This window comes from Panthera uncia, chromosome D4, assembly GCF_023721935.1.
Source record: "Panthera uncia isolate 11264 chromosome D4, Puncia_PCG_1.0, whole genome shotgun sequence".
In the NCBI taxonomy this organism is placed as follows: Eukaryota; Metazoa; Chordata; class Mammalia; order Carnivora; family Felidae; genus Panthera; species Panthera uncia.
The window spans coordinates 57,912,461-57,939,695 of NC_064807.1; the positions used below are offsets into that span (position 1 = coordinate 57,912,461).

At 51.1% G+C, this 27,235-nt stretch overlaps 1 protein-coding gene across 3 annotated transcripts in view; it reads right to left on the reverse strand.

Moving 5' to 3' along the window:
- Positions 1-27,235, reverse strand: part of SHB (SH2 domain containing adaptor protein B) — a 136,751-nt gene that overhangs the window by 62,772 nt on the left and 46,744 nt on the right. For all 3 annotated transcript variants that reach the window (XM_049626776.1, XM_049626788.1, XM_049626779.1), the window contains exon 2: positions 23,767-23,887. In XM_049626776.1, the coding sequence (XP_049482733.1) occupies positions 23,767-23,887 (121 nt within the window). The remainder of the gene's footprint in view (positions 1-23,766; positions 23,888-27,235) is intronic.

A 27,235-nucleotide genomic window follows, 5' to 3' on the forward strand; every position in this document is an offset into this window, starting at 1 on the left:
GCCTGAGGCTGGGCTGGTCTGGTCAGGTCCCCTGGGACCTGTTTCCTCAAGTTTTAAACTAGATTTTCACTGCTGCTTTGCCACTGCACATGGGGCAGTGTAAATGAAATAAACACAGGCAATGCGCTGTAACAACCATGGGTTGTTGCTCCATGTGGAGCACCAGAGTCCATGGGAGTATGTGCATTTATATACGTACACACATACACAGTTATATGCTCATGTGTTAGGCACTCTAGTAGCCCAATGCCTGAGCCCCTCAGACCCCTGGTCTGTCGGTTTTTCTGTGGAGGTGGGTTGGAGGTGGGTGGGGTGCATGGGTTGGAAGCATTTTTTCCTCAGGTGTGTACTTGTGCAGGGAGTCAGGAGCACCCAGGGTGAGTGACAGGTGAAGAAGCTTTCATAAAGTGACAAGCAGCAGCCCAGGTTACAAGCAGCTACTCAGGGCTTGCAGAAGACTCTCCCTCTTGCTTGTGCCTAGGACAAGATGAGGCTGAGCACCTGCCATTTGTATCCAGTTCTGTGACACAGTGAACAAGAACTGGGGGAAGGTGGGGTGGGAAAGGGAACATATTTGAGTGTGGATTAAACTGGAAGAGAAAGGAAATCACAGGAAGAAAAACGAAGCTAAAAATAAGGCAGTTCCAAATTATTGCTAGACAGAAAATATCACCCCAGCTAGGCGGGAAAACAAAGTGGGATGGAACAGAAAATATCAAGTTCCCATCTAAAAATAACCGTGAGTCCTAGTGTGGACTCACCATTGAGAAATACGGAATTTTTGATGGGAGGCTGAGATTACCGTCTCACTTATTAGGGGGAGTTGCTGCAGCGGGGAATGTAGGGTTCTCTTCCAGCTGTGGAGCTGGCGATACAGAACTGGATGAACCCCAGGAACATTCCTACCTGCCGGCTCAAAGACCTACGGGAAACTCAGCACCCAACGGCTTGTCTGAAGCTGAGACCCAGGTTGCGGGGGGTGGGTCAAAGGGCGGAACTCAGGTTGGGGGTCAGGAGCCCGGCTCGAGCTTGCTGCTAGCAGACCCCGAGCAGGCCTCTCCTTGCTGCTTCCTCATCTGCAAAGTGGCTCCAGGTTAGGTGGCCAACTGATCTTAGCTGTTCATTTATTTACTGAATCCCTTTTTTCATTTATTTCTTCATATAAAATGTATTTACATTCTATACTTCTATGTGGTTGTCATAACCCAGTAGCACCGGAGGGGAAAAAAGGTGTCTACAGGATCAGATGACTATTTTTTTTTTTTTTTAAACAGGAAAGTTAGGAAAGAGAGCATTTATTATTATTATTTTATGTTTGTTTTTTATTTATTTTTGAGAGTGAGAGACAGACAGACCACGAGCAGGCGAGGAGCAGAGAGAGAGGGAGACACAGAATCCAAAGCAGGCACTAGGTTCTGAGCTGTCAGCACAGAGCCCGACGCAGGGCTTGAATGCAAGGGTTCGACGCAAGGCTCGAACCCAAGAACTGCAAGATCATGACCTGAGCCGAAGTCGGACGCTCAACCAACTCAGCCACCCAGGCGCCCCAGATGGCTACTTCCCACCTGGGTGACCTCAGTGAGTCCTCCAACCTCTCTGGGCCTCCAGGTCCTCAACAGCCAAATGACGTCACTAGACCTCAATGAGTAACAATGAAAAGCACTGTGCACATGAATACTGTCCTCTGCCCCACCCCTTACTCCAGTAGTTTTCAGATCTTGACTACCTTGGAATAAATGCAAATGTAATGCATGTAATTAACTTCCTACCTTCCCCGATAACACAGCACTTTGATCCCAAGCACCGAACACACTGGCAACTCTGTATACTGGTGTGCACATTTTGGAACTGGACTTGGGAGATTTCACTTCAAGCTCAGGCCCTGCCATTTACTGGCTCACACCCTGTGGGGAGTTACTTGCCCCAGCAGAGCCTCGGCAGCCTCTGCTGTGCGGTGGGGAGAATACTAATATCAACTCCATGGAGCTGTTATGAAATAAAACCAGACAAAGGATATAAAAAAGCCTTGTAAACCATAAAACCCTACGCAGATGTTACAGATTAGGGCGGCATACGCATACATGTGCACAGATAGATATACAACCTGATTTCGAGCTGACATCTGGTATAAATGACTCGCTGTTCAATTGGTTTATGTCCACAAGGAGATGTCTCATTTCATTTTCTTTTGTGGTATCAGTTGGGTACAGTGCCTTTCACTGATGCTGAACAAATAGAATCAACTTCTCCCTGTTCAATATTTTCGATGTTTGCCCCCAAAGCGAAGGACCCTGCAATGTGCAACAAGGTTCTGGGAAGCCACGGTCGGATTCCAGGGTTCAGAAACATCACAGTTTTTGTATGGCATCTAGCACGAACAATTCGGTAAGGCTCTGGGAAAAGGCCTGCCTTTATGTCATATGTGAACCCCCTAATAACTGGAACTGAAGCTTTCTTCCTGAGCGTTTCATTAAGTAGATCATCTGCTTGCGTTTGGCACTTTTCCACTAGCTGAGAACCTACAAAAACTGATGTGGTATGACAGCTGAGTCGGTGCTGCCAGACAGGCTTCCTCGCTCGGAAACGGGGCGGGGGCGGCAAGAGCTGGGAAGAAGGAGGAGTGGGGGGAGGGTGGCAGCTGTCACGTTACAGCCGCGCCACGCACACACACACTTCAGATTTCACTCACGTCCCCCTGACGAGGCACCAGGCACAGGCCACATGACTGGGGACTCCACACTCGTCCTCCTGGTGAGACAAAGAGGCTGTGCCTCCCCAGAGATATCCCACCCACCCATGGAATCTCTCAATTCCCCTTTAATGCAAGGTCTCCTCTGGTGTTTAAACCTGCTGGACTCTGGACCTGATGTGTCAGCCATCTGCCCCACTGCCGCCTGGGAGAAGGCTCTGCTGTGCTGAGCCTCACGACCAACTCAGCAGGGCTGGCCATTGGCTGCGGTCTGTAAAAATGCCCCCTCCAAAGGCAATGGTCACAGTGTGCTCCAAGCCTGAGGCAGGACAGGACCTCAGGGGTCCTGCTGAGGAGCCTCCTGTCACCGAAGTCCATTAAAATCTCATCCATCTCCACTTGAAAGAAGGCTCCCTCTGCCTCTCTTGCCTTCCTCAGGGACAACATCGAGTACAATTAATAGCAGGAGTAATCTTGTGGGGGACAGGGCAGGAGTAGTAGAGAGAAGAGGGGTGTTCAAAACTAGGAGGAGAACAAATGTACTAAGAAAACCCACCAGCACCTGCAGGGGCCCTAGTTATGCACCAAAAGGGAGTTGGCTAATTTCTGGTCATTCCTATCTACTCTGTGGAGAAGGTCGCTGTTGTTAGGACCCTCAATTGCACTCCCTTACATCTACCAGAAGGAAGGGCTTAAGACCAATTACTCCAAGAGCCAAATCATCATCTTAGGCAGATGTCTTTCAACATCTAATTGGCTGACATCCAACAGTTCTATATGATAGGTCAAATCATTCTGTTTCCTGGGGGTTTAATTTGCAACTAATTCTTCTTACAGGGTTCACCAGAAAGCTCCTGCTGTTTTAAATACATACCGGGGTGCTTTATGAAGATTTTTTTTTTTTTTTTTTTTTTTGTGGTGGATAACACAAAATGGCTGTTTTGAAAAGCGTCCAAGCTACCATGGCTGTAGCCATTAGGTAAGCCCACAGCCAACCATGGTCTACAGATGCGCTGGAGCAGATGTTGGGTGGCCTCCCATCCATAGGCTTGGGTGAGCATCTCAATTTGCAGGAAGATCTGAAGCCCACCTCTGTCCCAGGCTCTCACCACAACCTTTGAGCCCAGCTGGGACGCCCAGGGGGAAGCCTGCTCAGGAAGCAGGAGCAGCATATTAGGACAATGGCCTTGAAGCCATTGGATGCAGATCCTGGATGGAGGGTCCCTAAACCAGATCCCAAGGCCTGGGTTGTGTGCAGAATCTCTGTGCAGAATTAACGCACATGGTGTCCTGACTGCACAGACTTATTTTAAGTACTTAAATGGTTCTTAAATAACTCAACTAACACTTAGGTGAGAGTCTAAAACCCTCATCTCTCTAACACTGGCTAACTCCCCAAACCTTGAACACTATATAGGTTCAGAATCACAAACATCAGCACGCCACTCTGTGCCGGGCCCTCGGCCAAGGTCAGAGCCCGTTCCCTACCCCCCTGACCAGCAATGACCTTTCTTTTCAGCTCCTCCTTTTGACACCAAAGGCCTTCAGGGCCAGGCTTAGATCTTACCTCCTTCAAGTAATGACCCCAGCCTCCCTGGGGAGGCATTTTGCCCCCATTGCTGCACACTCTTGCACTGATTATTTGTCCAATTCACATGTCAATTAATCACGCAAAGCCTTAAGACATTTCTTTCAGTGCTGGCTTTAACTGCTATGTGACTCTGTTTCTTCAACTTCATATCCTGGACTAACTTTCCAACTTGACCTCGGGCCCAAACTCCTTCCAGGGACTCAGAAAGCCCTCCAGGAACTGGCCATCAAATAACCTGGCAGCTGCACATCTCCCCACATACCTTGATGCTGAAGCCACACTGGCTACTGGGTTGCTCTCTTCACTTCTGGGCATGGCACAGGCTGTCTCTCTCTCCCCTGCCTGCAAGGTCATCCCTTCCCTCCTCGCCACACAGCACCCACCTCTGAGCTTCCTCAGGACCCAGCTCATGGGGACCCATGAGACCTGCTGGTGGGTCCCCAGGACCATCATGCTGATACCCTCCTCCTGGACCGCTGGTCTTTTAAGACTTAGGTCAAGCTTCAACTCCTAGGAAGCCTTTCCTGCCTCTTCCCTTGGAATCTGTGTGATTGTGCCATCTCTGTGGAGACCTTCACCCCACGAAGCGAAGTCTAAGACACTTTAATGCCTGACCCAGTCCACGGCTACCTCCCGGGGTCTCATTTATCTTAGTGTCCTTGGTGCCTGGCACATGGGAGGCTGCAAAATGACCACCGAATGGACAAAGCTCTCCTGGAGTACCGCCATGATACCCCCAAATTGTCTATCTTTGTGGCTGCCCTGAGATGCCCAGAGGTGATGTCCAGCTCCATCCTCCTCTTGTCTAATACCTGGAGTCCTATGCCTTTCACTTCACACAGACAGATAGATGCATATCTGCTCCCTTACCCCACGGCTGCTGGTCAATTTGTCCACAGTGGACAGAAGTTTCTCACTGGGACAAGGGCAAGAGGGAGATTGCACAACAGGGCCTTGGAGACCCTGCTGAGGAACAGAGGGCCCTGAAACAAGGGTGGAGACAAATATGAGCTATGTTTCTTCCTGGCTTATGGTACCCGTTGAATACAACAAAGCAAAGGGAAACAGAAGGCAGGAAAGCTGTGTGACAGGCACTTTGCATTTTGCTGTGGTAGAGCTTCTCTCCCTTGTAAAGCAGTACCCTGCTCACCTGCATTCTTGTAAAGGGAAAGGTGATGGGGATTTACAGCATTTCTATCGCTCTAAGATCTCAGAATAATTCCAAGGCCAGTGACCAGCTTGGAGGGAGGAGGGAAGGAGGGAGGAGGGAAGGAGGGAGGAGGGAAAGAGGGAGGAGAAAAGAGGGAGGAGGGAAGAAGGGGAGGAGGGAGGAGGGAAAGAAGGAAGGAGGGCAGGAGGGAGGAGAAAAGGAGGGAGGGGGAAGGAGGGAAGGGAGGCACTAGGGACAGGGCCAGACCAGACCATTACCCTGCTGGCCTGAGCTTCCCCAACCACGAATAGCTCCATAAACTGTAAACTTCCCAGAACCACAGGCGCCCTAGAGACTCACAACATTTCCCCCCAGAACAAGACAAGCCAGCCACCTCTGCATTGCCTGTTTTTATTTTTGGGACAGAGAGAGACAGAGCATGAACGGGGGAGGGGCAGAGAGAGAGGGAGACACAGAATCGGAAACAGGCTCCAGGCTCCGAGCCATCAGCCCAGAGCCCGACGCGGGGCTCGAACTCACGGACCGCGAGATCGTGACCTGGCTGAAGTCGGACGCTTAACCGACTGCGCCACCCAGGCGCCCCAGCATTGCCTGTTTTTAAATTCAGGACACCACGTGCTCTGATAGCCTCAAAATCATTCATTTTTGTGTGTGTTGGAAGTGGGGGGGTAGGGGGGCCTCATTTTTCAGGGACAAATAGGAGATCCAACAGTCCAAATGATTATTATGTTTGCAGCCATTAAATCAACTTCAAAGACAAGGCTAAGACGGATGCAGAGGAGAAGCTCATTTTCATCCCATTTCAACGAGCTCTGCCCAAGTGCCAAGCCTTGTGCTGGGCTCTGAGGAGCTGACTGAGTCACTCAGGCCTTGCCCATGCTGCTGGTAGAGACAAGAGGCTGGCCTGGGACTCAGAAGCAAGAGAAAGAATGAGAGAGAGGGAAGAGAAGTATTCAGCAAGCGGTGGGAGTGAGGAATCTGGGGAAGGCTCCTGGGAGGAGCTGACATTGAGAATTGACCCAGGGGAGCAGGAAGCCGTTGGGGGTGCTGCCTGGAACCCTGGATGCAGAGGAAGGTGAGGCTTGAGCAAGGCCTAGAAAGTCTGCACTTGGATCTGTGGGACCCACTGAAGGTCTCTGAGCAGGAAAATAATAAAGACCATGCCTGGGAAAATCATCTGGTGACAGTGAAGGGGAGCCCCTTACTTGGTCCTTGAACCTTCCCTATCTGGCTTCCCTCTTTGAGAGCTGCCCTGTGAGGAAGAAAGACACTGCTGCACTTAATGGGGTTTCCAGAAGTTGAAGGGCTGCTCCTGTTTACTAGGATGATGCATGTACAAAATGACAGCTCTTTAAAATATATAAGAAAAAAAAATTTTTTTAAGTGGGCACAGTGAAATTATGCTCCATTTGGAAGCAGGCTTCTGTGAAAAGATCCCCTAGGGAGTCAAGCATGACTTTAGCTCAGAAACAAGTTTCCAGGGTGCTGGGTGGAATCTGCCAATACTGTCACCTGATCAGAAAGATACCCATAGACTTAGCCAAATGCAACGGTCAGCACACGAAAGGCTTTTTGTTTGCGGGCGTTCCTGTCCCTGAGCTTAGTAGGAACTGAGGGCTCCAGGTGTCTTACTGCTACTACTGACACCACTGGAATAGGTCAGCACTAAAGTCACCTCAGGATCAGGTTGGAACTCTGACTTTAAAGACGGGGATACTAAGGCCCAAGAGAGGCATAGGCAGCGCCTTACCCACACTCAAACCAGGAATCAGTGGATGAGTTGGGATGAGCTGCTGAGATGGTGAGATTCTTACCCCTAACCACACCCCACCCTGCACCCAGCCCTGCTCTATTTGGTCATTCAAAGATTTACACGGTTCTAGCTGTAAGATCGCAGTTCTGCAAAGCTAACAAGATGGTCTTGCAAAGCTGGGCCCTCACTCCCACACTCTCGGCCCATACTCACAGGGTGAGGATTTCTGCGCCTCTCTGCAGCCCCAGGTGCTCAGGATGTGTATGTGAAATGTCAAGGAGACAACAGAATGGATGTCCATGCCCTCGCAATGGAGGAAGAAAGAGAATGAGCCAAGAAGTCAGGGAGAATGATGCAGCCGGCAGAAGGGACCAGGGCTTCAAGAATTTGAGGAGACCCCAGGCTAAAGCAGGGCCTCTCAAACCATGGGACCGTCTGTTCCATAATCATGGAGCCCTGTATTAAAACGCAGGTCCCTAGACTCCACTGAGAGCCTGTAAGGGGCAGGGCCTAGGGACCTGCATTCTCAACACTGCCCACCCACTTCACCCTCACTTCCCATGTGACTATGGTACAAATGGATGTCAGGAGGCCCTGTACTCATGGGTGTTGAGGGCAGCTTGTCTTTCACCTTGGCCCAGGGTGGTGGGCAGGTGACACTCCTTAAGTCTTAAGAGAGTGGCTGTGGTGAGGAGCCTCTGGGAGAGCAGTTGGGGAGAGATGGCATAGCAGGTGTCCCACTGAGCCTCCTACACTGTGTCCCCTGCCCTGGTGGGCCTGCTTTGAAGCCCAGCAGACCAATTCTGCCCACAGCTCACAGCTAACCTGTACAGTCCACCTGGGGACTCAAGTGCCATTTGCCTTCCAAACTTTACTCACTAGACTTGGGCCCCAGAGTAAGTCGAGGGTAGGGGGAGCTTACAAAATGAACCACAAAAACTGCCCTGTGAGCATGGAAGCCTGGCTTGTGGGGGCTAAAGGGGTGTCCCTTACCCTCTCTGAGCCTTCCTATCCCCCCTACAGAACAGGGATGGCATCACAGGCCTGGTCTACCTCCCGGGGTTGGGGGGTGTGTGAAAATCAAAGGAGCACAGATTGACTCAGTGTGTCAACGTGAACACAACATTACTATTACATAGATTTTTGTTCTCCTTGTTTTTTTTTTAAGTCTTCAGGAAAAGGCTTGTTATTTTCTTGAAGTTTTAGAGATCAAGTCAACTCAGAGGTAAACAGGCACTATTTTTTCAGCAGTAGGCAAGAAAGCATTTGCATGGCTTATTCCTGGCTCACCCAATTCTCCTGGAAAAGAAACCTGAGGTCCTCGGCAGGCAACTCTGAAATGGCCCTTTATAATTTTGAAATCTCAAGTGAGCGTGTATGTTTATGTCAGTACTTATAAAGGCAGACGGAACCACCCTTGTCAGGAGAGGAGATAATCGTCAAGCACGTTTCCCTGGCAGAGGCTCTGTCGTGTAATTAAAGATGATAATTATAGCTCTGTGTCTAGTGTCAAACCCGGGGCTCTTTCCAGACACGACTGCGGCTTTCTTGCCCTGTGTGCGAAAACACACAAGGCTCTTTGTGGACGGGAAGAGCCTGCGCAGCTCTATCCTGTTGCTGAGGGTGGCTTGTGTGGGCCTAGCTCTTTGGATGCTTTACCTGGAAGCTTGGTCCAGGAGAGTTGGGCTGGATACTCTCTGAGCTGGGTCCTCTGCAGTCCTCCCTTGCTGGGGACACAGAAGCAACAGGCAGTCCCTGACCTGAGAGCAGGACTGGCTGGCACACAGGGCTCTCTCTCCCAGTGTCCACCAAGGACTTAAGGACTTTGGCAGTTTTCCACATGTAGCCACCAAAACCTCTGTAGATAAGAGGTTCCCTTCCCTTCCATTCTGTGAGCTCTGGAGGGCAGGAGCTTCTGTGACTGTCTTTAATCTCTCGACCCCTCCCCGCAAGATCTGGCTCAGAGACTGAGGGGATACAGCAAAAGGAGCACTGGACTTGGGAGTCCTGAGACTGGAGCTCACACCTTGGGCCTGCTGCTGGGTGACCCTGTGTGGGCTGCCCTGATGTTCTGGTTTTAGTTTCTCAGCTGTCTTACAAACAAGGAGAACAGGGCTGCCTCCAGGGTTGTTCTGAGGATGAAATGAGATAATGTCTGAGAAAGCGCTCAGTAAAAGGAAAAGTAAACATTAACTGATATGACAATAACCCCACACATATAACTGATAGCCGAGGTCCTAGAAAAATTAAAGGAAGGCCAACTAATTTGACAATATTAATTAGAAATATTGAGCAGGGCACCTGTTGGGATGAGCACTGGGTGTTGTATGGAAACCAATTTGACGATAAATTTCATGTTAAAAAAAAAAAAAAAAGAAATATATGCAGACCAACAGATTTCCCAAAACTAAAATGCCTCCCTTGGACTCTTAAGCCTCGGAAGGGAAAATACATCACTCCCCGCAGATGAGGCCCTGGTGGCAGAGAGATGGACCCACCAAGATGGGGCATCCACGGAGGGGAGGCGGGCGGAGGGTCTGCTTCACACTTCCCCATGACTGGACAGGGGTGACAACTCCCAAGGGTGTGAGCCACTGCAAAGCCCCAGGAGTTCACAAAGGAGAGAAGACAGGTCGTTTCTAGGTAATGAACTCCCCAGAAGCAAGGGGACACTGGCTGCGGGAAGCTTTGAACAGTTACGGAACCACATGGTGGGGACCAAAGGCAGGCCTGGGCAAGGACTTGCCCTCTCCAGCCCTGCCCAGAGAGCCCCCACCACGCCCCCATGCCTTCTGTTTCTTCAGCGATAAAACAAGGGGGCAGCCACATAGTCCTGGCTCCAAACTCCTCACTCTATGAAGGAAGATTTCCGGAGAGTGGAAAGGTTTTACCACCTGAGTGTAAGCTTTCCCAACAGCACCACACACAGCTCAGGCCAGAGTCAGCAGCACTAGCTCCGGGGACTCTAGAACATGGCATCAAGTCCCCGCGGAGGCTGTGAGGCCCGAAAGTTTGACGGAACCACAGGCAATCCCAGCTCAGCCTCAGCCCCAGAGACTCCCCACCTCTGCCAATGTTTGGGACTGAGCGTGGAGCATGGGGCTGGGGCCCAAAGGGCAGCCCAGAGCTTTTCATTAGCACCGGGAGCCTCGGGAATTTACAGCAAATCTTGGTCCACATAAAAAAATTGGTTTCAAGTCTAGGGGGTAACCAGGCTGAGTACATTAATAACAAACCTTTCCTCCTAATCTCTGGGTATAAATTATGAAAATAATGGAAACATTGCCTAGTTTCCTTTGAGGCTCAATTCGACAAGGCTCCTTTCCATGGCAGCCTGGGTAGAGCTGGGGATGGGGCAGAGGTGGGCGAGCCAACAGCCTCATAAGCACCTGTCCCGGGTGGGAGATTTTCTCAATGATAAGGTCTCCTTGCTACAACACAGGGGCCCCCTGGGGTCCTGGTGAGGCCGGTCCAGCAGCTCTTCCTTCCAGGTCTACCTTTAGAACATGGGGCTGGGCCACACCCCTCACTGCCTCTGTTCCTACCATCCTCGCCAGCCCAGTGTCCAGGTGAAGTTCTCTTCTGACCCACATCCCCGGACCCAAGCAGGGCAGACAATGCCCGCCCCCGCAGCTCCCAGGTACAGGCTCCTATGCCCACACCTGACTTACCTCAAAAACTGACTACCAGGGGCGCCTGGGTGGCGCAGTCGGTTAAGCGTCCGACTTCAGCCAGGTCACAATCTCGCGGTCCGTGAGTTCGAGCCCCGCGTCAGGCTCTGGGCTGATGGCTCGGAGCCTGGAGCCTGTTTCCGATTCTGTGTCTCCCTCTCTCTCTGCCCCTCCCCCGTTCATGCTCTGTCTCTCTCTGTCCCAAAAATAAATTAAAAACGTTGAAAAAAAAAAAAAAAACTGACTACCACTACACATCACATGGCCACCTTCTTCTATGAGAATGACCCTCCTAGGGGCAAGGCCCAGGTGGGATCTGCCTCCTGGCACAGCAGGGGCTCAACAGATGCTGGGCAAAGCTACCTTGACTATTTTTCAGTTCAGCTAGGTTGTAAAGTTATTGCCGCTATGGCCCCTGTCCCACTTTAGGCTTCTGCTCTTTGTTACTCAGGAGGGCAGGATCTGGCCCCCATGGAGCCAGCCCGTCTGACCCCACAGCTGCCTGTCCCTGTCTCCACCATGCTCAGACCCATGGAGTTCCCTCAGCCAGGGATCCTACCCCTACCCTACCTGACCTGGCTTTTGGAACACAGCTCCCAGGACACCAGAAATCCTCCCTTGTGACCAGAACAGTTGCTCAGGCCTCTAATCCTGCTTTCTCATCAGTGAAATGGAAACAATCCCAGCAACGGCCTTGCCTGGGCCTTGAGGAGGCTGAGGATGGGTGCTCTCGAGGCCAGGTTCATGACTGAATGCTAACCGGTCCAGTTCTGGTTGTATCTGTGGGGCCAAGAAGCAGGGCTGTGAGGGCAGAAGCATGCAGAAGGGCTTCAAGGGAAGGTTATCCAAAGCTGGCAGGCCGGGCGGGTTTTAGAAGGGAAGGGCAGAATGTGAACAAAGATACCAAGATGGAGCCAAGCAAGGAAGAAATCAACAGGAGAAACTCTCTCCCACTCCCACTATGTGCCAGGACTGTTGGCTGGAAAGGTCATGTGGGGTCAGGTCAGAGGTTGTCCCAGCTTTCGCAGGCAAGATGCCAGTCTGAAGAAAAGTGTGACAGCTGAAGATGAGTAGGGATCAGACACTCGGCTGGGGTGGGGGGGGGGGGACAAGGAGGGGAAGGTGGTGACACGGGGGCCACAGGAGGGCAACAAGGATCACGCCGACTTGAAAGGACCCCCAATCTGGTAATGGGATGCTAGATAAGGTGGCTTCACGGAGGGCTCAGTGGTTGGGGCTCAGGGACATGTGTGTATGTGCCAGTCCCTTCATAGGGACTCAAGGCCTGGTGACAGGTATGAGCCTACAGAGGCACAGGTGAGCCCAGGACCCAAGGGAGGAGCATGTGGACCTGCTGGCAAGGACTGAGAGGTAAGCTGGCTAGGGAGGCAATGACACCCAGTTCAAGTCCCAGATAGCCTTTAATCTTCAGGGAAGAGTTTACGATCATTTGCACAACACTCTACCAGAACCAGCAAGTTCTGACCTGGGGACATTCTTTGCTGGAAAGGTCCGGGCCAATATCTCAAACACTGGGCGCCGACAGTCTGGGGGAAGAGTTCTAAGCCCTGTGGTCGTTACCCTCCAGGGGGCCCCCAGGCTGGCAGATGAATTACGATGTAGTGCACTGAGTGCTGTATCAGCGTGATTATGCAGAGAGTGATCGTGGTAGCTACAACAGGGAGGACCCACAATGAAGCTCAGGCCCTGGGAGATGACCTTCTCCCAGTGCATCATTTTTTAGGTTGCCAGGTATAATTACAAGCCTGTGCTCTGGAAGGGACAGAAGCGGCCTTTTCCTTATTTATGCTCATGCTGCCTGTTAGGGGAAAGGACCTGAGGCAGTGTACCACATTAAAACACCTGGACCAAGCCAGGTGAGAGAGAGCTGAAAGGCAGAAAGAGGAGGAGAGAGAGGAGGGGGAGGAGGGAGAGGAGGGGGAGGAGGGGGGGGAGGGGGAGGAGGTGACGGCGGGAACTGAACCTCAGACACCTGCCAAGTTACCCCGGAGGTGGAAGGGCTACATAAAAACCCCCCAGCAAACCTGTTGTTGCTCAGCACCCCTCCCTCATACATCCAGGCAGAGGCCCTGGAGGGAGAGGGGGGTCCAGAATGGGGCACGGTTCCAGTCAGCCTCCATGACTCAGCTTTCTGACCTGCAAAATGGAAATAATCATACTGCTCCCTCCTAGAGCCTTAGGGAGATTCCTGGCATAATCTACAAAAGGCACCCTTAAATACAGCCCTCTGTCATCCCTATAAGCTTCCAGAAAGCCAGCCTGAGCCCGAGTTAGAGGAGAGTACTAATTAATTAGTCAAATAATAGGGTGTGGGGCAAATCACTGAATCTCCTTCTTCAGACTTCTGGAGGGGCAGGAACTGTGGCCTGTGGTCTCCTTGGACAGCCCTTGCAAACCAGCTCCTCTCCCCAGGGCACTGGGAGCACTTTAGGGCCCCCCTCTGACCTGACTCCAGGACCCTCTTGAACATCTGAATGCAAAAGTGTCCACATCTGAACCCACTGACTTCTGCCCAAGAACTGTCCTTCCCCTTCTGGGGTAACTGACACTCTCATCACTCACCAGAATCCCAGCTCCTCCCTCTCTCTCATCCACTGCACCTCAATGGCTGACAGGCTCTTTCACCCCACCCCTTGGCCGAGATGACTGTTGTAGCCACACAGCCACAGAACCAGTCCCCCTGCCTCTGGCTTCTCTCGGCTCTAATCCATCCTACGCACCCAGGCAGGCATAACTTCCTGAACAACTTCCTAACACTTTCACACCTCTGCTCAGGAACAGGCAGTGCTTCCCCACAGCCTCCTAGGTCTGCCCCCTGCACAGGGTGCTGTAGGGTGGCTGAAGGATGCCAGGAGCTAGGCTGCTGATCCACACAAGTCTCCCTAGTCTATTTCTGGATGGGCATTATCAACAGTTTCTGTGCCTTCAGATCTTTTAACGTGTCTCTGGGATTCTGAAAGGCAAAGGGCAAAGGTGGGGAGGTGAGCTCCTCTATTTCCAGTTCCTGTTCCTTTATTTCTACCTTTAGGAGAATGCTGACTTCTTTCATAGCTGCCAGGAAAGAAAAGGCTTTAGGGGCTGATTTCCTGGGGGTCTGGGCCCTCACTGCCAAGTGTCCAGCAGGATACTGCAATTAGCACTGTGGGCCCTCACACCTATGAGGCTGGGTGCCACAGCACAGGATGATATTCACTGCTCTAGAAAATTCCATGGCGACCCCCAGAGTCTTGGCCTGCACCAATGTTAGGAAAAAAGAGGAATACCACTGCCAGCCACTGGATCAAGGTTGTGCCCCTCATCCCCCAAAGACATCATGGAGACCATCCTGCCTCCTGAGGGTGGCCAGGGCCTTGGGGACAAGTCTCCACTCTGCTCTTGACTTTGAGCAAGATTCTAACTTCTAGGCCTCGATAACCTAGAGCTGCTGTGATCAGGGGAGGCGGCAGTGTCTTGGATACAGACCTTCCTGTCCCAGCACTCCCAGAAATGAGTTTATAGGAATCACAGTTCAATAACACTTTCCCCTTGATGCTGAAGTATATAAGCTTCATGAGAACAGGGACTTTGTTCTGTCCACTGCACAGCTCCCAGAACACAGAACGTGTACACAGCAGCACATAGCAGATACTCACAAACAGCCATGCAGTGACTGAATGCATCACACTTTGTTCCCTAAGGCCCCGTGACTTTAGGCAAGCAGTTCTTGGCAAAGTGGGAAAGGCTGTTTACAGCAGGTAACTGTTTACTGTTTGCTTCCTTTTCTTTCATTTATTCTCCATATAGACTTTTATTCTTACACTCAGTCATTGCATTGGTGAATATTTACTGGGCCCAGAAGAGAAATGAAGATGGGTGAGACCCAGTCCTTTCTTTCAAGGAGCTCTCAGCCCAGAGAGGGAGGCAGGGAAAAGAGGCATGACCAGACACCCCCATGCAGTCCTCCAGCATGGACACAGAACAGGTCTCTGAGACAGAGCAAGGCACAAGGGTCACCGGCCTGACTCCCACCCAAAGGCCAAACCAGCTTCTTCCCCAACTCCCCCACCCATTTAGCAGTCTGGTTACACTCAGACTTTCCAGATATGGCAATCTTCAGAGGAGGATGGGAGGTCTCTGGGATCCTGAGGGGGACCCAGCATGTCTGTGCATCAGCCCTGGGTCCCTAGAATTAATTAACATGCTCATCCATTCAACAACTATTTACTGAGCACCAGCGTTGTGCCAGGTACTGCTTTAGTCCTGAGGTTCCAGCAGGGAACAAATTCTCCCCTAGTTAAGCCACGTCTTAGTGGTAGACAGATTATAAACACAAGATGAAGGATAAGTGAAATATGTAGTATGCTAAATGGTAACCAGTATTAAGGAACACAATAAAACAGAGAAACAGGGTGGGAAGTGTTGAGAGTGGGTTGAAATTTAAGATAAGTGGCCAGGGAAGGCCTTACAGGAAAGGCCATTTTGAGTCAAGACCTTAAGTGTGGCCTTGCTCAATGCCACCCTTTCTATGCGGTCTATACTGGTCTTCAGGGGACAGTACTACCCCTTCCTCTGTCTCTTGCCAGTGACGTTCTTCTCTGCCTGTTTTATACAACAGATATCAATCCTTGTCAACCTCCCCCCTGTGATGGGGGGCACCAGGGACAAATGTCTGGCACACAGCAGGTGTGCTGCCAATAAATGTCAGCTTTCTGAGGCCTGTCCCGGTCCTGTTGCAACTTTCCTGAAAAGGTGGGCAAGCTTTGGGCAGGGGGGCAGGGGGGTGAGGGGATTAGGATGTCGGGGTTGGAGGGGGTGGGTAGTGCCAAAGGGATAGGTGCCAGGTGGAGTGAGAGAATAGGAAAGTGGCTGCTGGAGTGGACCCAGTGGTCACCATGGAAACCCAGGCTACCCTGCTCTCTGCTCTCAGTCCTGCTCAGCATTCTACTCCCCCAGCTCACTGCTTCCCAGGCCTAGAGCTCCTCAGGTGAGCACCACTGGGCTGGGTGTGTGAGCCTGGCTGTTTCTCAACAACAGGAAAGCCACTGGGTGACTAATACAAAATCTATTTACACTTGATTATCTCCTTCCCGTCCGGTAGGTAGGTCATTCTGGTAAATGACAGACCAGCCAGGGAACTCTGCACAGTCCATGACAAGCCAGGCAAGAGGGTGGAAGGGCAGGTTTCAAAACAAGGCCCAGGAGCCCTAGGTTAGAAGTCAGGAGACCCACTCCGCAGCCCGCTGCTGTGTGACCTTGGCCAGCTCGTGCTCCTCTCTGCGCCTCAAGCAGAAAGAGGATGCTGGGTGAAAAGGACTGCTCTTCAAGGAAAGTTCTATCCTGACAGCTCCCAAGCTCAGGGAGGGCTGTGACCACCAGGGCAGGCTGAAGCCTGGAGCGGCATGGAGAGAGGGCAGCAGGGAGGGGGCGGGGTGTGAAGCACAGGGCCTGCAGGGGGCGAGGCAGGTGGGTGGGAGGGGAGTGAAAGTGAGGGGTCGTGGGGATGGTTTGGGGAGCAGAGCTGCGCAGAGCAGGTGAGGTGAGGAAGACACAATACGTGGACATTCTGGGAGCAGAGTCCACAGGAACTGCAGAGCTGGGAAGGGCCTGGACTCAGGGGCCCAGACAGAAAGGCCCTTTACTTTCTTAGCCACTGGAATAACAGGGAAGGAGAACAGCACTGCCTGGAATTAGGGGGCAGAGATGGTGTCAAACACACGAGGAAGGTGGAAATCTCAGGTGGGGTGGCCAGAAATGACCTCCTGGACACCTAGTCAAGACTCTGAGAAGCGTTTGCTGGTCTTTCAAGGTGCAGACCTGTAGCTCTCAGCTCTGTCTGTCCTGAGAGCAGAGAGTGCAGTATGCACGCTCCTGGGAGGGTGTCAGGCAAGATTTGGGCTGGTGCCACGTGGAAGTAATGGGGGTGGGGTGAAAGGACGTACAGTCCTGACCAGGATGGAGAAGCCCAGTGTGACCACAGGAGTAGGGAACCTAAGAATTTATAAAGGCCCTCATGGTGCCCAGGGAAGAAGGCAAAATCTGATTTCCCAGATGAAGGAATGAAGGCCCAGAGAGGAAAAGCAACCTGCCTCAGGTCACACAGTAGACCAGGGCAGAGCCAGACTCACATTGTCTGCCTCCTTCCTCCTGAAACATGCCACAGCCGGAACACAGACACTTGAACTTGGTACATACCATCATTCAGAAAGCGCACTGCCACTAGAAGACGCTGTACCAGAGGATGAGAAGATACAAAAGGATGTCCCTCCCCCCACCCCCTTGCCTTTAAAACTTGTGACTGGCTTGGGGTGCCTGGGTGGCTCAGTCGGTTAAGCGTCCAACTTCAGCTCGGGTCATGATCTCACAGTCCATAAGTTTGAGCCCTGTGTCGGGCTCTGTGCTGACGGCTCAGAGCCTGCAGCCTGTTTCAGATTCTGTGTCTCCCTCTCTCTCTGTCCCTCCCCTGCTCATGCTCTGTCTCTCTCTGTCTCAAAAATAAATAAAAACATTAAAAAAAATTTAAAAAAATTGTGACTGGCTTTATCTGACGGTACCTACTAGCATATAGGAGAAAAATGGGCAGAAAAATGGGCTCACAAGTTGTGAGCAAGGAAAACAGCCACATCTAGGCAGCGGGATTCTGTGTGAAACGGTTTACTTTTAAATTCCTCTTATTATGCTATAAAGTTGATTTAACAATAAAAACATGCTAAAGACTTTTTAATGTGTAATTGCTTATAATAATAAAAATTATGGGAAAATGCTTTCAAGTAACGTTTATGTGATTCATCCTGCAAAATGATACTTTGAACAATTTTTTAAAGGATGTTAGGGTGGGGGGAATCAGACCTAAAAAAGGGGCCTAAGTAATGGTATAATTCCCAGTTATTTCTGTAGACCCTTTGGGAGTACAGGACAGATGTAAGTGCTTTAGCTGCAGCTAAGGGCACTACTTTTGCTGCTTATTTAACCTTTCTGAGACTCAGTAGATTTGTCTGTAAAATGGGGATGCTGGAAGTACCTCTACCTTACAGGCTCCTTGTGAGGATTAAATGAGCTAATCATGGTTGTGGGGCACCTGGGTGGCTCCGTCAGTTAAGCATCCGACTTCAGCTCAGGTCATGATCTCATGGTTTGTGAGTTCGAGCCCCGTATCGGGTCCTCTGCTGTCAGCACAGAGGCCACTTTGGATCCTCTGTATCCCCCTCTCTCTGCCCTCCCTGGTGCACTCCCTCTCTCTCTCTCTCTCAAAAATAAGTAAACATTAAAAAAAATAAATAAATGAGCTAATCATGGTTAAGTCCTTGGGGAAGTGCCTGGCACACACAGAAGCCTTTCTGTAAAAGTGAATGGCCACCATCCATCCCAATCACCACCACTACCTTGGGTACCTCTGAGAACTTCTGGGCTGAAAGCCTGGGGAAAAAGGGTCCCAGTTGAGAAATATTCTGCACCTTTAGGTCAACTAGAGTTTCATGACCCAATCAGTCTTTATACTAAGCTCCTGCCCCACGTGCTTTTCCTATCATTATCCTATCAAAAGCCTCATTTCCTGCCACTCCCCTCCAGCAGAAAGATCCCACGCCTGCCTCCATGCCTTTGCTCAAGCCCTTCCCTCTGCCTGGGCTGCCAGACCCAGCTCTTATCACTACCTCCTACCACCTCTCCCCTCCCATCTCACTTGGATTGCCTAAACCGGAAGCCTTCACCCCTCCTCTGAGCTCCTGGAGATTGACCCACTCATCTCCACGCACCCATCACTGACCACCTGGGTCCATGCCTGTCTCCCTTCTTCATAGATATTACTAAAGGCAGTGACAGTATGTGCCTAGTTTACATGGTCAAGTCTCCAACACAACAGGGCAGGGCAAGGGCTCTAGGTTCGGCTGACCAAATGCACTGCAGAGGGCCTGAGGACCACCTGCTCCACTATCCTGCTGATTTGGCCACCTACCTCCAGGTGGGCAGGGACCCCGACAGGGAATGGCCAGAGAACTCAAGAGTACGTAATACCAAGTGAAGGCCCAAATAGGCCCTTTGCTCCCCAATAACAATACTCTCATACACATGTGCAGAGCATGTTCTTCCACCCGAGACTCACATCAGTGTTGTGTGCCCTATTTTACAATGAGGACACTGTGGCCATCAAGAGGCTAAGCATCTTGGCCCACCAGGCACCTGAGTCAGCCTGACTGGGAGCCCAGCGCCCTTCTCACCAAACCAGCAGGGCTCCATGTGACTGGGGCCCTCAAGCCTGGGGTTAAGACACAGGGAAGAGGGTAAGAATGGGCTATGAGGTAGGGCTTTGGACAGAGGGCTGGCCTGGGGACACCAAAGACATTGGTGCAGGAAGGAAACTGAGGCCCAGATGGCATGGAAAAGGCCAAGGCCAGAATCTGACCTTGAGAGAAGGGTCGTGTAAGATGAAAAGGGGAATTAGGGCTGTATAGTTAGCACAAGCCAGGCTGGCACTGACAAAGGAAGCTGCCAGATCCTTTCCTATTCAGAGCTGGTCTCTGGTACTCCCTTCACGGGCCTGGTCTTAGGTGTCTAATGATGATGCAATGCACAGTGAATCATGACATCTCGGAACTCACGGTTGACACAGACTTCAGGGGTGGCTTGAGCCAACCACCCATCTGTTACTTGACTATCTTTATGTCATCTCTCAATGTGGGCTGTTTTGCCTCTGCCTGGATACCTCTAGGGATGGGCAACACATTGCCTCACAGGACAGCTTCATATTTAATTGGTAAGTTCAAAAACATCTCAAAAGGATTATGACTTTTTTTGAGCCCGTTTCTCTACCTATAAAAAGGAAAGCTTGAACTGGGTCACAAGCTTCCCCACTGGGTTCCACAGAGCCCTCGGGTTTTCAGGAGCTACCTCTGAAGCTGCTTTTGGGATGAGAGAGGCAATGGGGGCAGAGAGCGAAGCCCAGGCAATTCATGGGCATTTGGGTTGTGAGGTTCTGTGGAGAGCTTCACCTCCATCTTGAACCAGAACCTAATTCCTGTGGGTGATACAAAGGGGAATCTATGGAGAGGGAAACTGAGGCAGACAGAGGGAAGAGGTGAGAGGAGCCCCTGAGGAAACAGGTGCACTTCTCCTCACCCTCTTTTGCAACCACAGCCTGTGGGGCTGGGGTGAGTTCTCTGTTCACAAAAGCACACCTTCCCAAAGCCTCCCCCATCCACCCGCTGCATGGAGTCAAGGAGGCAAGAACAAAACCCCATCAGCTAATCACAGGCTGTGTGAGCCATCCGGGGTAGGAGGGGGGTTCTGAAAATCAAGCTGCAGCACCCCAGGGCTGCACAGGCCCTGGACAAAACGTCCTACACAGTGGCTGAAATAGGGCCTCAACAGTCAGCCTCACAACTCACTATCTGGCTACTTACTTAACCTCTCTGTGCCTCAGTTTCTGCATCAGTAAAACAGGCAGCTACACTTTAAAGGGTGATGGTGAGGGGAGCCTGGATGGCTCAGTAGATTAAGCGTCCGACTTTGGCTCAGGTCATGATCTCACTGTTCGTGGGTTTAAGCCCCGTGTTGGGCTCTGAGCTGACAGCTTGGAGCCTGGAGCCTGCTTTAGATTCTTTCTGTCTGTCTCTCTCCCTCCCCAACTTGTGCATGCTTGCTCTCTCTCTCTCTCTCTCTCTCTCAAAAATAAGTAAGTAAACATTAAAGAAAGAAAGAAAGAAAGAAAGAGAGAAAGAAAGAAAGAAAGAGTGATGGTGAGTATCCAACAAGAATTCACATCAAATGCTGTAAACAAGTACAAGAGCCTAGCAGCTACCTCCACAAATAGGTAAAAACAGAGGCACAAAATGTGTTGCCAAAGCTCAAACAGCCAGTTTGCAAACCAAACAGCTAGAAGTATGACCAACTGCCTGCTCTAAGACTACTGCTTTGCACGGGGAAACTGAGGCCCAAGGTCATTCAGGTGGCAAGTGGCCATCTCAGATCTGCTTGATTCCACCTGGGTTCCTTCTGCAGTAGTATAGAGAGGTATGCCATCTCAGGCAGAGAGGGGATGCTCTTCCCAACAGGGTTATTCCTATCTACCAAAGATGCTTGCCCTGTTCCTAGAAGTTGCATGCACACGTAAATGTTATAGCATGCACCCCGTGATCCACTGCCCCCCTCTCCCCTGACGAGCTGCTTCCTAGAACATTTACACAGCACTGGCTCACCCCAGCCCCCTCTCCCTGCCATCAGTCAGAGCGATGACGTTACACACAAAGAATTCTGAGTCAAAGGGAGCTGCAGTAAGGTCGTTACAGCTAGAAAACGTCCTGTTTAATCACCTATTTCCTTAGAAACCGAAAATGTGGGTAAATTTGGGCATAGCCTGTAAGCTAGGAAGAGAGTGCAGAGCAGCAAACACAAGGATGACTCTTTGGAGACAGAATGCATAAGATCTTAACAGATCCTAATCAAATCAAACCGCCCTGCCTTGGACCTAGCTGCCGTGGGTGTGTCTTATTAAAAAGCCAAAGTCCCACAGAACAGTTCTGTCCAGCTAAGCAGCTACTTGACACTGAGGTCCACGGATGCACCAAGGAGGAACCAGCTCCATTCCAAAGACAGCCGTGTCCACAATGTCTGGATTCCCAGATGTGCCCTTCTACCCCAGTCCCATGTTCTGCAGATGTAGGTCTGAGCCCCTCACTTGTACCTGTGTGACCCCAGGGAAGCGATTTGTCCTGTTTCCCTCATGTGTAAAGTGAGACACTACTTCCTTTTGCAGGGACATGGTGAGGCTTAAAAGTATATATGTCAAAGGGCCCAGTACAGAGCCTGGAGCCTGGCGGGGGTTCCAGCCTCAGATGGCTCCCACCATTTCCTTGTGTCCCGGATACCCCAGCATCAAGCACAAACATACACTTCCTCCAGGACTCCACCCCACAGACTGCCCTGCCAAGCACAGGCCACACTTGCCATTCTGCCACCAACTTACTATGTATCTTCAGGCAAGTATCTCTCCCTCTGTAGCCTCAGTTTTCCCATCTATAAAATGAGGCTGTTGGGTTCAAGTGGCCTTGAATATCCCTTGCTGCCTGACATCTGAATGTGGCAGAGGGTCCCAAAGTCATTCCTGTAACCACCACTCCTTTAACCCTGGGCTGACATGCCCCCGGTGCTCCCACAGAGCTGATAGTTCACCAAACCTGGTGGAGATGATGGCATGTAGCAGCGGGAGTGGGTATCACTACAGTCCTGAGGTGAACAAGATTCCACCAGCAGACCTGTTTCCCTAAGTCACTGGAGGAGAGCAGGCTACCCCTCCACCAGGCGCCAGCCCCAGCTCTCTGCCTCTTGCTGCCCACAGAGGCCACTCTCCCAGGAGAGATCAGGAGAGAGCAGGAGGCCCTACAGAAGTCTGGCCTAATCACTCCCTGCCTCAGCCTTTTGCAAAGTGGCTAAGCGTTCTGGAGGCCACACTGGTGGCCAGAGAATCAGTACCCAGGAACGGGAGAGCATGAGGCAGAGTCTTAGAGGCAGGGTCTGGATTTGTACCCGTATTTTTCAGCAATTGTTGCATGCGGTCTCCTCAACCCTATGAGCTACACTCGGCATGGGCGCAGCATACACTAAGTGCTCAATGTTGCTTCCTTTCCCTTTCTTCTTCTAATTTGAGAGGAATCAAGAGAATGTACCCAAAGACATGAACACTGAGCAAACGATAAGAGGGTCACTTTAGAAAGTGGCATCTGTAACCCAAATCCCAAGACACACAGGGCACCAATTCACTAGGCCTCAAAAGTCAAAGCGGCTCCCAACCTGCTACTGGCCACCCTCCTGCACTCTAGTCTCATGTGGTACCCCTGTTCATGTTCCTGCCCGGTGTGGGGTCACAGGGGGCCAATCCATAGGACTATTCTTTTGTCTCTGGACCATCCTCCTGAGCCAGGAGGACCCACGTGTGTGGTTTCTCCCTACTGCCTGCTCATGCCAAGGGTCTGAGATGGCAGACACCTCATAACCATTCACTCCTTAAAGATGCCCTAAGCAGGGTACTGCACACACAGCCACTTTCTTCTGGGTCCCACATGACTATCTGGACAAGGTTTCGTCATCTGGGGCCAACAGGAAAACAGCCACAGTGGGGAAAGTCTCTGTATTTTCTTTTTTTTTTTTTCTTTTTTTTTCCAATTTTTTTTTTTTTTTTTTTAAATTTTTTTTTGGGACAGAGAGAGACAGAGCATGAACGGGGGAGGGGCAGAGAGAGAGGGAGACACAGAATCAGAAACAGGCTCCAGGCTCCGAGCCATCAGCCCAGAGCCTGACGCGGGGCTCGAACTCACGGACCGCGAGATCGTGACCTGGCTGAAGTCGGACGCTTAACCGACTGCGCCACCCAGGCGCCCCAAGTCTCTGTATTTTCTATAAACCTGCCATGTAGACCAGAGGACTTAATGCTGCTTCCAGCTACATGCCAAAGATTTCCTGGTGTGGGGCCAGGGATAATTTTGTCCCCAACGATCGAACACCGCCCCCCCCCACCCCTTCTTCTACTAGGTACTGAAAGTAAGATGACCCAGCATGATTCTTTGATTGCCCTGGCTGCTAGGAAGCTCCAGGCTAAGTTTTCGATCTCAAAAGCTGTATTTTTCTTCAGCAGAAATTCCTTTTGTATTTTTTTAGTTCTTACCTTGGGTAACTGTTACTTGGTGCCCTGTACTTTTTCTGGACTTTCCGTGTGCCCTGCCAGGTTCTTCCTGATGTAGGTGAGACATGAACTGGTGAACTGTAGTGAAGATTCAACACAGCACTATCCTCCAACCCCCGTGGTGCAAGTGCAAACCTTCCCCTGCTGAGGCTGGCTGGGCACCTGCCAGGAGCGGCCCCTCTGCCTCCCTGCTGAGTCCCTGTGTCAGCAGCTCTGCTTACCTGTCATGATCCTCTGGGCCTCGTAGGGCTCCATGTAGCCAGCACTCTCTCCCTTTCCTGCTTTGTTCTTGAGATCATTCTTGGCATCGAAGGGATCAGAATAGTCATCAGCAATGGTCACCTGCAGGGAGCAAGATGGCAGGAGTGTGTGAATCCACCTCTGGCTTTCTGCTTCACTTCTGTTCACAACCAGGCTTTGCTCCAACAAACATAAATGGAGCCTGCCTCATACCAGCAAGGAGGGGGAGGTGGAGACAGGAAAGAGCTGGTGCCTGCCCTTAGGGAGCTCCAATTCTCGTACCCCTAACAAAGAGACCCACACTGGCAGTGCTCCTTACAAGGGAGGGGCCTCTGAGCAGGCAGCCTGGCTGTTCCGGGCACAGCCATGAGAACAGAAGGGCATCTGGGTAGGGAAGCACAAAGGCAAGGACCTGGAGGGCGTCTTTGGGGAATGTGAGTTGCTCAATTTAATGGAATGGAAATGGAGGAAAGTTGGAAATGAGATAGCAAAGCCTAGAGATGCTGACATGCTCCTGGTGCTGGCTGAGGCCTAGAAGAGCCTGCCTAGAGATAATTATGTTCAGCGTTCCATCTTCCCCCAATCTGGAACACAAGCATGCCTTGGGTAATCAGACAACAATTTGGTGAGATCAACACACTGCAAACATGACCGTGGCCCCAGGCAGACCCAAAGAAAATACAAAAGCAGCTCAGGGACCCATAGACTGCCATGGTCAGAAAGGGGCTTGGAAGCAATAAACTGGAAGACTCTTCGGTAACAGATGGGGAAACTGAGGTCCAGAGAGGGAAGGGGCTTGACTAAGACCCTCAGCCATATCCTCTGCCTCTAAGGGCTGTTCTCTCGGCCTCCTCACTTGTCAGCATTTCACAAAACAGCAAAGTTCCACCAAATACAGAGTCACCTCGGGGTAGGCAGCAGGGGCAGGGAGGGGAGTCCTAGGAGCACGTGAGAATCTGGGATGTGAACACTTTGGAGACAAAGTTCCACATTTTCCCTGGAGGAGAGTAAAAATTCTTGGGCTAAGAGTAAACATGGCAGTTTTTCCTCCCATTTCTGACTTTCTAAGCTTCATAAAGGGGCACACTTACTAGTGGGGAAACCCACTCCCTGTCACGGCACCCTAGCCCCACCGCAAAGTTGCTGTGACCTCCGTGGAGTTCTTTGCCCCTTTGGTCACATCTGGCAAAGGGCAAGTACTCAGCCTCCCAGCCAAGGCCACCCAGCTGCCTCTCTGGAGAGGGGATAGGTTAGCATTTCTCTCAACCCTTGGGGTTACATGAATTGTTATTTAAATTGTGGGTTTAATTAGAAACCACAGGAGCCTCTTCTCTCTCCCAGCTCCTGGAATGTAAAGCATTTGAGGGGCCTATAAACCCAGGGGAAGGGAAAATCCCCCTTTGTCTGCCTGGTAAATGGCAGCTTGTGGCAGCAGCCCTGGCAGAGGGAGCAAGTGACCTTCAGCTGCCAGGAATGTGATGCCCGCGGAGGGACAGCGTGCAGCAGCCCTGTCACTGGCATGCGGCCGGTGGGGGCAGGGGGGAGCTGATGGGAGGCATGGCACATAGCAGTCACTGCTCCCTGAACAAGAGCAAGCTTATCAGGGAATGACCCAGGGCGGGAGCGCCCGAAATCTGAGTATGTGTGACCCCACTGCCACTGCTCTGCCACTGCTTCATTGTGGCTGTGGGACAGGCTTAGAGTCCCAGCGGGGACACTTCCAGATGCTGACATTGTAATCGTGGCCTTTCTTGAGACTCACTGAGCTCAAATGACACCAGGCAGGGGGAAAATGGGGATGGGGGGAGCGCTGGGTCTGGCAATGTCTTTCACTTGATATTTCTACTCTACCATTTGCAGAATACATTAGGGAGAAAATTATACACGTGAACCACTGTCAAATAGAACAGCTCAGAGGCTGATCTGGTGTAGGGTTTTGTGTCTCAGAGTTCAAGCAACTAGAAGTCCAAATGGAGAAAACCATGAGCCTGATGTGGATGACATCTATTCCATACAGCCTTACCATCTCTTTTCAACATGAACATCCTCCATCTATTTCAGGAAGGGAGCAAATATTTCCCCAAGAAAACCAAATTATTTTGGGGGGATTAGCTGAGGAAGGGGAAGACAGGGGAGGGAGTGGGCTGCAGTCTCCGTAATCTGGAAATCAACATTCCAGCTCCTTTCGGAAGTGCTCTGTAATTTGCAAACAGGGAAGGCTTGCAGGATATAAACCAAATCTTTGTTCGCCCTGGGACAGGAGCTCTGGGAGGCCTTCAGTTCAGCAGACACTATCTGTATTTTCTAATTAAAACGAGATCTGAGCTCAGGTTGTCAAGGGGCCCCCAGCTGCCTGCCCTGCTTACTTCCGTTTCAATAAGAATTTACAAATCCTAAAACCAGGAAAAGCCCCTGGTCTCTGCTGACATATGGTTCCAGTTATACCTGCTGACAGTTGAAAATCCTTCCATTAGAAAAAAAAAAAAAGTTTAGAATTGTTAGTTTAAGAAGCAAATCGGAAGGTTCCTAAAATGTATATTTAATCAATTTGCTTTCCAACTTCAAAGTGAGGTTGGTGGAGGGGAGGGAATCTGAGGTTTGAGCAACCTGAAACTTGGCAAACACTTAACTGAGCTGTCTGACCTTTTGCAAAATCATGTCCTGGTTTTTGGAGTAAAAGTTTAACCAGGTGCTGGGAGAGTTGAGCAGGCAGTTAACCAGAGTGCCCGAGCAACTTGCCACAGGCCCTGGGCCACAAGCACTGAGCAGTGTAACTGCTGTCCCAATTGCCCAGCCCGCACTGCAAGTCAGGAGGGCTGGCAGGGGGCTTGAGTGAAGGTTGCTGATTTTCTGAGTTAAAAGAAAGGGAAGCAGTTTCCCCAGATGTGGGTTTGGATTCCTACTGGGGCTGACACTGCTTTGCTTTAAAATGTCCTTGAATCTAGGGGCGCCTGGGTGGCGCAGTCGGTTAAGCGTCCGACTTCAGCCAGGTCACGATCTCGCGGTCCCGTGAGTTCGAGCCCCGCGTCAGGCTCTGGGCTGATGGCTAGGAGCCTGGAGCCTGTTTCCGATTCTGTGTCTCCCTCTCTCTCTGCCCCTCCCCCGTTCATGCTCTGTCTCTCTCTGTCCCAAAAATAAATAAAAAACGTTGAAAAAAAAAAAAATGTCCTTGAATCTAATAGAACAATTCAACCCAAAGGGAGCCAGTCGGGACTTCTCTGCAGGTCAGGCTACCTGTGCTTGTGAGAAGTTTTCCTTGATTTCGATCTTGGATTGGTGAAGACCTGACTGGCATTGGGCATCGGACCTGGGCCTGCTCATGGTCCCACAGGCACAGAGCTTAGAGGGGGCCAGCCTACTGGTCTCACAACTCCACTATGCAGCTGAGCAGCAGCAGAAAGGTGGGCTGTTGGAGCCTGTCCAACCAGCGGGTCACAATCACCTTCTTGG